The sequence below is a fragment of the Cuculus canorus genome, chromosome 4 (genome assembly GCF_017976375.1).
Source record: "Cuculus canorus isolate bCucCan1 chromosome 4, bCucCan1.pri, whole genome shotgun sequence".
Taxonomy (NCBI): Eukaryota; Metazoa; Chordata; class Aves; order Cuculiformes; family Cuculidae; genus Cuculus; species Cuculus canorus.
The window spans coordinates 9,650,289-9,663,094 of NC_071404.1; the positions used below are offsets into that span (position 1 = coordinate 9,650,289).

General features: G+C 44.3%; 1 protein-coding gene across 8 annotated transcripts in view; it reads left to right on the forward strand.

Moving 5' to 3' along the window:
- FGFR3 (fibroblast growth factor receptor 3) overlaps nucleotides 1-12,806 on the forward strand; it is a 58,762-nt gene that overhangs the window by 23,224 nt on the left and 22,732 nt on the right. For all 8 annotated transcript variants that reach the window (XM_054065044.1, XM_054065038.1, XM_054065039.1 and 5 more), the window contains exons 3-5: nucleotides 983-1,246; nucleotides 5,631-5,684; nucleotides 11,668-11,837. In XM_054065044.1, coding sequence (XP_053921019.1) covers nucleotides 983-1,246; nucleotides 5,631-5,684; nucleotides 11,668-11,837 — 488 coding nt within the window. The remainder of the gene's footprint in view (nucleotides 1-982; nucleotides 1,247-5,630; nucleotides 5,685-11,667; nucleotides 11,838-12,806) is intronic.

The following is a 12,806-nucleotide window of genomic DNA, read 5'->3' on the forward strand; positions in this document are numbered from 1 at the left end:
GGCGGGGTGAGGAGAATGGCAGTTGTCGTGCTGATCTAGCTGGGTTGAGAGTGGCTACAGGGGCCTAATTCTTCTATATTAAAGTGGCATAAAGGATGAATAAACCATTCAATGTCAAGAGAGAGTTTATTTGTCAGTAAAATGAGCCTGAGGACCATCAGATGCAAGAACCACGCTTCCAACATGCCTCACGTTCCTCAGTGGGAAGCCTTCTAAGCTTGAACCTTTCCTTGTGTCATTATCCTGCGGTAAAACAAAATTCTCCAGCACGTGGCAGGGTTCGCTGTCATCACTCACAGAACAAACTGCCACAGATGGTGAATAGACTGATGAAATAGGGATTTCAGGTTTCGTGGTCAGTCTTTGATTCTGTACTTCTTTGTTGCATGGAGTAACTCCAGCGAGCTAAAGATGGGTTCATTTATTTTAGCTATTCCAGCCTGCATATTCTGTCCAGCTTTCTCCTTCATTACATTCAGCCCACAGAGGTTGCCTTTGGGCCACCCAGAGTCACTTGAGAAATTTGGTTTATGCCCATTTCTGCTCCTTGTATCCCCTCCTTGCTGGGTCTTGCAAGGGTTGTGGGCAGACTGGCAGGAATAAAGAAATCAAAATCCAGAGACTGAACTGTTGAACTTTTCACATATACTTATTTCTGCTAGATCACCTCCACACACAACACTGGGTGTTGCAATGACCCTACGTATAGGTCTGTGCTGTATGTTGTGGTGCACCTGATGGGGTGGCCCTGTTTTGGTTGATAGAGGGTTGAAACCATCCTCATAGGTTAGCTAGAGACCTGGCTGTACTGTGTTCCACTGTGTTTCTGCATTGCTGCCTGCTTGGGACAGGCAAGCCTTATCTCTGGGCACATGAAAGCATCAGTAAGGCACATATAAGATACATTTATTTTTTTAAATGCTCTTTTGTTCTCCAGCACCTGCTATTATGTACTCATTTCCATTTCTTTCTCCCTTTGCAGAATACTTGAGGAGTGAGACCGCCTTTCTGGAAGAGTTGGTGTTTGGAAGTGGAGATACCATTGAACTCACCTGTAACACCCAAGGCTCTTCTGTGTCTATTTTCTGGTTTAAAGATGGTATCGGGGTTGCACCTACCAACAGAACTCATATTGGACAAAAACTGTTGAAGATAATCAATGTGTCATATGATGACTCGGGGTTGTACAGTTGCAAGCCAAGGCATTCCAACGAAGTCCTGGGAAACTTTACAGTCAGAGTTACAGGTACGTGCAGAAATGCAGCTCTCTAGGTGATTATTTTTTTTTCCCAATTTTCACATGTTCAGCATGACTGGTGGTTTGTGGTGTTCATCTGCACTTGGTAGGTCTACCTCCCTGGTAACTCCTGGCAGTGATTAGACTGACAAAACAAACCAATGGAAGAATGCTTGTGTGTCCATTCCAAATGTTAAAGCTTGATGTTAATACTGAGAGAGACTTAGAAACTGTGCTAGTCAGATTAAACCCCAAATCCCCCTTAACACTCAAATAGATGCAATACTACATGTGCCTTTGAAGTCTTTTGTGAGTGAGTGAACTGCGTGGCTCAGGGAGGTTAAGTGACTTTTTCCACTTTATGTGACAAATCAGTGGCAAAATGTAAATGTAAAAATGCATGTAGAAGTTGGAGGTTCCTGAAAACTGTTTCCCTATTATAGCTGATAAATCTCTTCCCTCCATCCCAGTTATCACTAGTTTGCTTCGGGAGTAGCTTATCTCTAAATTGTGTGCATCACAAATATGTGCTTCGCCAAAGGTACTTGTTGGGATTCATTTATTGCAAACAAGTGCTGTGTTAACAAAACACATGCTGTCATTTGCTTGGCCATATTTTCTGTGATCAGGACAGCAGGACAGAACAGCTAGAAGCTGTCCAAGCTTGGATCACTAAACAGAGAATACCAGAAAAACCCGTTGTTCCCAGATAGCTAACTGCTAACACTCAGATCATCTCCATGATTTCAGGCTGCTGCACTGCTAGATGGGTACCCATCGCTATGAGCAGGTAGAAAGCCTCCTGGTCACGCAGATTAAAAGCCTGAATTTTCAGATGAATTAACACCCTCTGGATCTAAAGTTTTGAAAACTTTGTGCTGCAGTATCCCCGAACAGTTTGCCTCCAATAGTTGATTTCCCTCAGAAAAGAAGGGGCTCTGTCTGAAAACCACAGAGATGTTTATGATTGTAAATTGCATCCACTTCATAAAGGGTTTTCTAATGCCAGAAATAGATTTTGTGAAACTGTCATGAGAATAAAAGCTCGTTTCAGCAAGCCTTCACCAACATCTGCTTTTCATTGAATGTTACTGGAGATTGCTGTGAATGCTTCAAGGTCATATCAATTAAATGGTTAAAGAAGTATCTGGCCCTTGAAAGGCTTTCTTTAACTAGGTACGATTATTGGAACTATCCAAGGAACTGCAGGTTGTTAGAAACGTTACTCTCTTTTTTTTTAAGTGACATTAAAATGCTTTTGAGTTCAAGGGGCAGCAGGGAGGCAGAAGAGGGCAGCTGGTTACACGCTCAAATGAAACAGCTGCCAGCACCAAAAGTTCCTAAAGTGAGAAATTGTTTTTAATAGTGGAAGGGCTGATAATCCTCTGCTTTTAAAAAGTTTAAGCCCCTGTGTTTTTCCTCTTTGCTAATAATAGCTAATAACAGCTTCAGAACAAGCGAGTAACCTGAACCTGCTTTCTGACAGCATTATGAGTCTTTGATTCTATTAGCCCACTGTCATTACCACCAAAGTGCTGGTAATGTGGGAGTCTCCGTTTTAGCTGTCAGCAGCACTTGTTTTAAACTTTGAAGCCCTGCTTTATGTGGCAATAGTGGCGCCTCTTGTACGCTCAGATATTTCTTCATAATAATTAGTATTGATTGCTCAGTGTGGCACTGCGGAGATGAGATTGTTATCGGAGATTTGTGGTTTGTGTTCTCACTTCTTAAAGGTAATGCCAGCAATTAGCTCAGGTATCTGATCGGGTGTTTATGCGGATATCTCATGTTCGAGGACGGAGTTGTTGTTGTTCTCTGCATTAAACTAGTTTTAGTCTGTTCTAACTGGAATTGCTCCGATCTGGATGCTTACATGAGCAAACCTAGGACAGGTATATAATATTCAAAATAGTTGGCATACGTGTAAGTCCCATTTTGAGGGATGCTTCCAGATTCTAGCAGCGTATCAGGATTTTCCTGTGTGGGGCCATGAGTTTCAGGTCTGTAACAAACTGGATCGTCTGCAGTGGCTACTGCTGTGCACACTGCTCGAGGATGAAGCTAGAGCAAGGAGATGCTGGAGCCGGCATTTCAGGGTTGAAAACCAGCTTAGTTAATAGCAGGGTTTGGTCTGTTTTAATATGCCTCCCTTGACAGACATGGGCTTAAGTGTTTTGCTGGTTTACAAAAAGAAACATACTGTCCTCTTAAAACCTGAGCGCTTGATGTGGATCGCAAATAGAGGCTGCGTGCCCAAACTGATCTCCAGCCCTGTTGGCAGGAGCCCCATTTCTGCAACCATTTCACACACAGAACAGCTTTTAGATTTAATGGCCAAGCAGCACCCTTGTGACGAGCACAGACTGTAGGCTGGTACTGGCGAAAAGAGCTTTCAAAATACTCAAGACTAAGCTCTTCAAAACAGGTGACTAAAAAGTTAAGCCCCTTTCCATTCATAATTAAGGCCTTTTTGAGAATACCATATAGCAGTTCTTGCTGGTGCCAGTACTCATCAGCTTCTGAAAAGGATTATTATTCTAGTAAATGATTAACAAACAGCTTAGGAATTTTTAGTCATCTTTTGAAAAAGGTTATGTTTTGGTAACTTATATAGGACAGCAGCTCTGAACATGGGGTATTTGTCTTAAAACCCAAACAGCACCTCTCATCCAGCACACAAGTAAGGTCAAAGACTCTTCCTACGATCTTGTGGAAGTGTTTTTGAATTAGTTTAAAAACTGATTCTGCACTGATCACAATTGGTTCATTGAAAACCAGAAGTAAACTATAATCACATGGTATTATATGGGTAACCGAATCTCAGGGTGCAAGGCTGAGAATGTGCTGGTTTCTTTGTCGGTGCTGCTGGGTATTTGGCTTGATTTCTGCCTATGCTGGAACCTGAGTAAACCTGCTTGTTCAGCCCAAGCACCTAAACATCTGCTTCACTTTCAGCAAGCCTCCTGGCATTTCCCTACTGCTGCCAGCAGGACCTTAACTGCGGCTTTGCAGTTACATACGTGCTTGAAGTCTTCCTAGAGATTTTGCTGAAGGGAAGATGCAAAGCATGATGCACCACTGCAGTGTAAAGGAGGGAGATGGTTCCTGTGTTGCTTACTTCTGTAAATGTTGAGTATGTTTAGAAAGTTCTTCCAGATTCTGCAGAGAAAGTAGTATTTGTTGTTACCTTCCCCCTACCTTGCGCCCCCCTTCGTTTGTTGGGGGTATTTTTTCCTCTTGCTTTTCCTTTCTTTTTTGCTCCATTTTTACCTCCACTGAGTTGGTCAGAGAACAGCATAAACCTTGAGTGCATCTTGAAGCAACAGAAATTCTGCCTGGCTTGTCCTGAAGTGTTTAAGATCAAGTTATTTTACCATTGTCTCAGAATAGAAAGGTTGCTGGATTGTTAGCATTTTGCCTTTATTTAATAAAGAAATTCTGGAGATTATATAAAGTCAGTGATGCTAAGTCTTCCATGCACTGAATTGTACTAATGTTGTAAACTAGATCAAACACTAAGCTGTTATTTTATCATGGGATTTACTTTTACAGTAGTCATAGAATCATAGAATCACCAGGTTGGAAAAGGCCTCTTGGATCGTTGTGAGTCCAACCATTCCTATCTGCCACTAAAGTCATTTGATGGGGGGGAACAGTGACTGTGGTTTCATTGTGGACAGTGTGGAGAAGATGAGGTGTTAGACCCCATTAAAAGAAACAATCCAGGATGCTTTGAGAGATACAAATGGAAAATTCCCACCTGTTAATTTGTATTCAGTTACAGCCTCGAGGTGCTGCTGTAGGAGTAAAATAAGCAAAGGGAACTGGTTCATGGAGTAGCCATCAAATGTCTATCCAGAGAGAGGTTTGATTGCAAGGGGAAGTTTTAATAGCTTTGGTCTGAGTGGTTTAGCGAAGTGTTAATGAGGGGAGATGTGGCAGGGGTGTATTGAGTTAGAAGAAGAATGCAGGGAAAGTGAATTGTAGAAACACTGACCTGTTATTGTGAGACTTGGTGAAAAGAAAGGTCTTCAGAGTGAATGCTAGTGGGAAAAAAAAGCCAGGTAGAGCTTGTTTTGCAAAAAAAAGAAACTGCCTTTTGGAATTGCCATTATAGAAGAGCACTTCACACAGGGACAAGTTTTTGGCATTGGACCCCCAATCCCTGGTGACAGAGCACTGGCACTCGTGGCACCTCTCTTCCAGTTCAGAAAGTTCCTGTCTGGTTGTCCCTGGTCCAGCAGCTTGTGAGGGATGAGCTGATGGAGCTGCAAGGAAGGAGGACCTGTCACTCAAATGTCCTCCCTCGCTGGACCACCAACAACCTCATCCAATGTGGTGTCCCTGTGTGTCATCCTCTTTCTACTTCACCTCTTTCTCCTTCTCCTCCTAGATTCCCCTTCATCGGGTGATGATGAAGATGATGATGATGAGTCAGAAGATACAGGTAATTTGATTTTCTGGCATACAGATTCCTTTTTGTCTAAATGTGGCTCCCAAGCGGAGCGGTCTATCTGGATGTTGAAGCAGCAGCTTTCTGTCATGTTGAAATCGGTGACCTTAGGATGGGGAGGGCAAACTCTCTGGAGCTTGTAGCATGACAGTGGTTTATTGAGAAATGTATAAATAGCTGCTAGCGTGGTATCGCTGCTGTAAAATCTTAGAGCAGCAGTAGCATGGGTTTTTTTGGAGACTTGATTCTGCAAATTTGACTTGATGAGCTTGAGTTATAAATTCTCTTTCCATGTAAAATCCAGACAAACCCACTCTATCAGCATGGGATTTTTTACTACACTGATATCACACCAGTTTTACACCATTGCAAATGTTGGCCTGTTTTATTTTTTAGCCAGTTTGATTCTGGTCCTTACCAGCACCTTGGCTGGTAGCAGAGCATAAAATTTACGCTAGCCAAGGGCCAAATTTACTGATGCTGTGAGCAGGAGCAAATCCTTTGGCTTTACTAGATTTTTCTTTTGCTCACATGGGGAAGGGAGCCCCAAGATGTAGCCTTGTGGGGCTTATACACTGAATCTCTTTCAATCTTGGTGCTTGTTTCTTTAACTGCAGTAGCATTAATTAGGATCATTACATGCTTCAGGGGCGTTAGTGTTGTGTTTTATTATGCCTTATATGCAGAGTGAGCTGCCTGTGTATGTGTTGTTAATAAACAAATATCTTGCATTTGAACTCCCAGTCAGCTGTGAACATTGGCATAAGTTCAACATGACTGGGAAATTTCTTCTGCCCATGGCATTGGTCATGCAGAACTCTTTAGAACAGGTCTCCCACTGTAATAGGCTCATACTGTGTCGTGCAGTATGTGGACAGTAAGGGTGAATTATGGTGCCAGGTGACACATAGGCAGCAGTTAATGGTTTTCTGATAGTTTCTCATTAAGGGCTGGATCCTGCAAGGTGACAGGCACCTTTGCAGAGGTGCTCGGGGCACCTGGTGGCTGCTGAAGCCTGGTAGAGCCATAGGGAGGGTCACATTTTCTGGTTCCTGCTGCTGAACAGCTCTTGGTGATCACAGTTAATTGTTCTGTACTTTTATTTAATGTTGCTAGTAGTAAATTCCATCTCTTAGCAGTAGATATCACAAAACAGCTGGTTTATGCTACAGAAAGACACATTTTTCTTCAATGAAAAGGAAGACACACATTTTGCCGCATATATTTATAGCCTGTATTCTGGCCCTTCTTGACTTCAAGGCTGTCTCTTTTTTTAGACTTGAAGGTAATGACTGGCTTTACTTAAAGGTCTTGATATAAAAAGCTGGGTTCTCTTCTGCTTTAGAAACAGTTGATTAGCTTAACGTGCCAGAGTGGTGAAATCTCATGGCGTGTTATGACATGTATGTACTTTACGTTACTTTGTTTGATGTCAGATCCTCCACTTAACCTTCACAGATCTTCTCTTGAGTCTGGGGAGCCGTGGTGTTAACCCTGACATCACTGCTTCCAGAACATCCCACTAGGGACAAGGGATGCAGACACATGGGTGCAGCCAGTGCCACGTCCTATGCACAGCCCAAAGACCTGTGTCCTCCCATCTCTTGTGGCAAAAAGATACCCTAATAATGAGGAGTACGAGCCTCTACTTGGCCATCAGATGTAGCCATAGTCAGTAGCTAGAGGAGTGAGGACAACAAACATGCTTTCATGCAGAAGAAAAATATTACTGATAGCTATTCATATTTAAGAGGAGGTAATCCATCCCGGACTGACTGGTGCATTGCGTGTTGCCATATCACGTCACTGAATAAAACCTTATCTCCTAGCCCCTTATGACAATAAGTTAATTTTCTGGCTTACTTGTGTTGTTCAAGGGAGTTTCTTATATTCAGAGATCTTGGAGAGCCGATTCCACTCCATGAGTCTGAAGCCAATCTTATTAACTTTGAGGGTTTGACCCAAAATTGTTGAACAGCGGAAGCTGGAAATACTAAGGCAGAGAACAAGAGATCTGTCCTAAAAGAAATTAATATTTTGTGCAAAAACTCTTGGAAAGCTCAGAGACAGGCCCTCCATATGTAGTGCGCTGCTCTGATCACTCTCTGTTAAGCATCCTCTTTTAAGGACAGTACAGAAACAGGGCATCCCCTAGGGATGGGCAGCAGAAAAGAAGAAAGAGGAACTTCAGCAACTTCAAATTATCAGCCCGTTTGTTGCAGCCTTGTCACAAGCCATGATCTGCCTTTGCAAAAAGAGGCTTTCCAATACCTCTGTTCTTTACAGCTGTTTTTCCTGGCTCTGAAACAAAAACAAAACTCCCTTTTCACACACTGCTCTTCTGCCCCAGTGCTTCCTACCCCTCTGTATCTGTTTGTTTGGAGCCCCTGCTGTGTAGCCCCAGCACCTTCAAAGAGCCCCTATAATCTCCAATTAAATCTGGCTGTGTACTCAGAGGCGTCAGCTGGGGAAATTACACAATTAGGGTTGATTCTGTCTGCCACAGAATTTTGTGGCAGCTCCTAATTGTTAAATGAGCACTTGGCTGTATTAATTATTCCAAGTATTGCTCTCGGTTTTTTTTAATTGGTCATTCCAGTCAGATGGGTGGCCGATGTCTTTGACAAACAAAACGGACCATCAGGCTTAGTGTTTGGTGATGGGGAAGGGCCAGTGATAATGTTTCTAGGTCCCTTTTTTTTCACACCTGTGCATGCAGAATTGTTGCTGGTAATTAATTTACAGAGAGCGGGTCTAGAAATTTTCCCTGCCTTTCATCCTTTCTCTTTGCTTGCTCCAGAAATTCTCTGGAGCTTTGCAAGCCTTGCTTAAAAAGAATTAGCAACATTTTCACACCCTGAAAAAGCGATAATAAAAGGACTCTGGGGGCACAGCAAACGAAAAGCAGTGATGTTTTGTTCACTGCTCCTGCAAGTGAGAACAAAGGCACCATTTTCAATGTGTAGGCACTTTCTTCCAGTTCCAGTTCAACTTGAGAGCGGTGCTCTGGTTGTTTGAATCTTGGTACATCAATCCAGGGCTGCCCAGACCTGGTGAGCCCCAAATCACATGAAAGAGCACCTGAATGTAGGGTAGATTCTCAGAAAAGAAGCTGTGTCTAGTTGCAGGAAGCAGGAGCAGATCCCGCCTCTGCTCGATATAAAGAATATCCTCAACTGGAAACTTTTCTGGGCCCCATCTTGCTCATCTCTGATGTCCGATGGCAAAATCCCCCGTGGCTTCAGTGGCAAAATTTGCAGCCAGAGAGCTGATTGGTTTCCTGTGAGAATCAAACTCATCTTTTCAGTGAGAAAACATGGTGAAATGTTGCCCTGCAGTGCACACGGCTGGTGTGGAAGGGGGAAAACACCCAAAAGCACAGTGCACGGAGGACCCCGATCCTTATGGGGTGGCTGTGTGATCTAGCTACACCTCTGTGCCTGGGTGAGTGTCACCAGTGTGATAAAATGAGATTTATTGTAGGCAAATACATTAATCAAATAACAAACAGCAGGTTATTCTGCTGCCCTTCTTAGCAGCAGTGAAGGGGAACTTCACCAACCATGCCTGGCCTTTCCTTGAATTCTCCCCTATAGCCCCGCTACCCTCCTATAAAGTCCCTGGGAAATCAGGAAGGGAGCGTTCGGCCAGCATATAGCCCATGCTTCAGAAACCCAAGGACCGGATGTCTCCCAACACGATTTCTGCAGCTCCCTCCTCTTCAGTCTTCCCAGTACCAACCTGACTGTCCTCCAAATTCACCCCTGCTGCTGCCTGGGCTTTTGCCCAGCCTTTGCTTGGGTCTCTGCCCTCCCCAACACATGCAATAGCCGCATCTTCCTTTACCATCAAGTCTTGCTCTTCCTTTAGGGGTTCCACCCACACTTCTAACATTTTTTTGGAATATTTCCCTTTTTTTGTGCAGTTCTACCAGTTTTCTAAGCTCAGATGATGGAAAGTAGATGGCTACATGATGTCCTGCCTTAGCCCACATTATCATATACCATTCGAGGCCTCTGCTGGATGTTCTGTGTGTTTACAGCAAAGTTTGTAGCTGGGATTTTGCAGGACCATGGGAATTGCTTTTGTTTGTGCCAGCTGTACTTCTGCTTCAGTGCCATCCAGGCAAGGAAAGGGCCTTAAGCAGTTTCGTTGTTTAAAAAATGAGGCATACACAGCATGGGTGAGCACCAGCTCCATCTGATACGTGGAGCTGACTCTGATAGGCATCATGGTGCATTGTGCAAGGCAGTCTGAGGGCAGATGCAAGCTCTCGGTACTGGGTTTCCCTCCCTGGGACAGCGTTACTGGGGCACCTACATCCAGCCGTCCGTCTGCAGAGATCTGAAAGCAGCTGAGACATGAGAATGATGTGCCCAGCGGGGCCATCTGCAGCAGATGGAGGGTAGCTCCTGACATCCAATTCCTCATGGCCAGATGGACTTCGCAAGGAGCCATGGGGAGAGAGGACCATGTGGAGGGTGTTGGCAGGTGGATGCACGGATTGCCATGGCTGCGCTATATGAACTTGCCTGCAAAATCCTTGGAGCTGAAATGCAGCAGCGAGCCTGAGTAGGGAACACTGGGGACTTAGACCAAGGTTGGGTCACCACTGACTTACCTGGAATTGCAGTGGGATGGGTCTTAGGAAGCCAAACACACTGGGCCAAAGTACATTGGGGAGCGCTAGAGAAAGGGAAGAGCTTGGGTGCATCTCAGAGGGATGTAATAGAGGGAAAACCTGGTACACCTTTGTCATTAAGGGGAAGGGTATTGCAGAGGTCCCAGAGTAGCACTGAGGTGAGGCTGCAGTAATGGATGGTGTTTCTGAGCAACATTTCCGCTGAGGAAGAGTCCAGCAGCAATGCTTTCCTGACAGATTTGGCAGCCGCGATGTGCTCCAATATGGTTCCTGAAGGACCAGCACCTTCAGTTTGTCTTGGCCAGAAGCACACAGGTCTCTGCAACCAGTGGGTTTGGGTGCTCAGTGTCTGTGGGTGCTTCTTTCCCATCTGGAGATGCCAGTTAGACTCCTTGGCCTCCTCTTGGCTATTTTGCAGCACATGTGCTGTCTGCCCCCACCTCCCTTTGGCCTTGGTGTGGAGCATGGACCTGAGGGACTGGAGGTGGCTGCCCAGTGTGGTGGAGGAAATACCCTATGCGCAGCTCTGCAGTGTTTCCTTAAGCAGAAATGAAAGTTTGGGAGGCTTTTTTTAAAAACATATTCTTTGTTCCCAGTATAATGAGCTTGCTGCTGCTGCCTTAATTTGGAGTTAATATGTAATGTTTGTAACACAGCCAAGAAACATTGCTGTACTGGAGGCAGATTATAAAAAAGTATCTCATGCTAACACTGGTGTTTTAAAACTTATCCCTGTTCAAAGGTAACATGAATCTTTAAAACTGAAATCACTTGTACTTAAAGAACATAAACATGATAAACCAGTTTGGCACTGACTTTTTTTTCCCCTCTCCTTGCCTTAAGGAGGCCGCACTACCATTTGTGCTCACTGAGAAGCAAAATTTTCCAGGCCACTCAGCTAATGCTTTTTCTCTGCTCCCTAGCTGGCCTATCAACATTTTTTTTATGGTTCCCATATCTTACTGTTGTTCATGCTTCTTGGCTTCTATTGTCCTGAAGGTACACCTGTGTCTTTTTACACACCGAGGCCAGATTCTCATCCTGATCTCAGATAACTCTCCCTGTTGATTTAAAAGCAGCTACTCTAGATTTATACTGGCATTACTGAGACAAGAACTTAGTCATCAACCTTTCATCACAAACCTAAAACGCAAAACCCTGTCTATGAGAGTCATTTAGGTGGAAAGCATTTCTGTGTCATTTATCTTAACTGCAGCAGGTAGCAATTTAACTGTCACTCCACACATGCCAAAAACTCTTCAAATGCATCTGCTCACCAGCTGATATCTTCCACAGCAGAAATGGGCCTGTTCAACTTGGTTTTTCCTTTCTCAGGTGTCCCCTTCTGGACCCGGCCAGATAAGATGGAGAAGAAGCTGCTGGCAGTTCCTGCCGCCAACACTGTTCGCTTCCGATGTCCAGCGGGTGGAAACCCAACTCCTTCCATCTATTGGCTGAAAAATGGCAAGGAGTTCAAGGGAGAGCATAGGATAGGGGGCATCAAGGTAAGGCCTTGGTTTGGATCTCTGTTTTTATCAGGAGTTTTCTGACTGCAGAAAATCGTGTTTCACAATGATTAACATCGGTACGTGTTAATGCATGGTCCCAACAGTGTGGGAATGGGAGTGTCTCTGACAGCCTTAGCAACTGCTCAGCACCAAAGTGTTTAAAAGGGCTGCTGTCCCTTGCGATTGAGGGCTAATTCTCTGAGGTTGTATATAGCAGTCATTAGGGCACTTGGTAAAAATGAGGCTGGGTTTATGGTTGCGTTATGGACAGTGATGAGGAAGCAGGAGCAGAAACTTCTGTACTAATTTCTGAAGATCAGCCCAGTGCTTTGAGACAAGGCAGACCAAACCATAGCTCCTCCCAGCTTTCAAGGAAAACCAACTTGGCATCCTTTGAAGGTGTAGGAACGACCTCACCAAAGCGCTGGACCGTCATCATGCTGGTGGTCATTAACATTCTTGTGGTGTAAATCATTGACCCTCGGTCAAGTGTTGGATTCCCTTGTAGCCTGAGTAATAGCATCTGCTCTTTGGCTGCTTTCTTCTCCCTTCTTCCTTTCTACCATGAGATGTTCTTGAAAATGCTCTGGCTTGTGTTTACAGATAGAGCTGAGGGGCACAAAACCTCACTGCACTCAAATGTTTTAATTAGCCAGAAGTTTCTATGCTACTGTATGTGATGAATTTTGGCAGGATTTTAAAAGGAAAATCAGCTCTTCCCTGATTTTGTTGTTGTTGTTACTTAGACCCCTTGAGGTCACAGTCAGACTCCTTTCTGGTTTTACTTGAGGGGAGTAAAACCGGCAGCAGCTGATTGTAACGAAATCACTGTAGCAGGAAGGACTCCTGAGCAGCAATTAGCCCGTCCTCTGCCAGCGCTGGCATATCTTTGCACTACTGCTACAGAAAGAAGGTGCTTTTTAGGCAGGCACCTTCGTCAGTACGCTGAGTGGCTCTGTGATGATG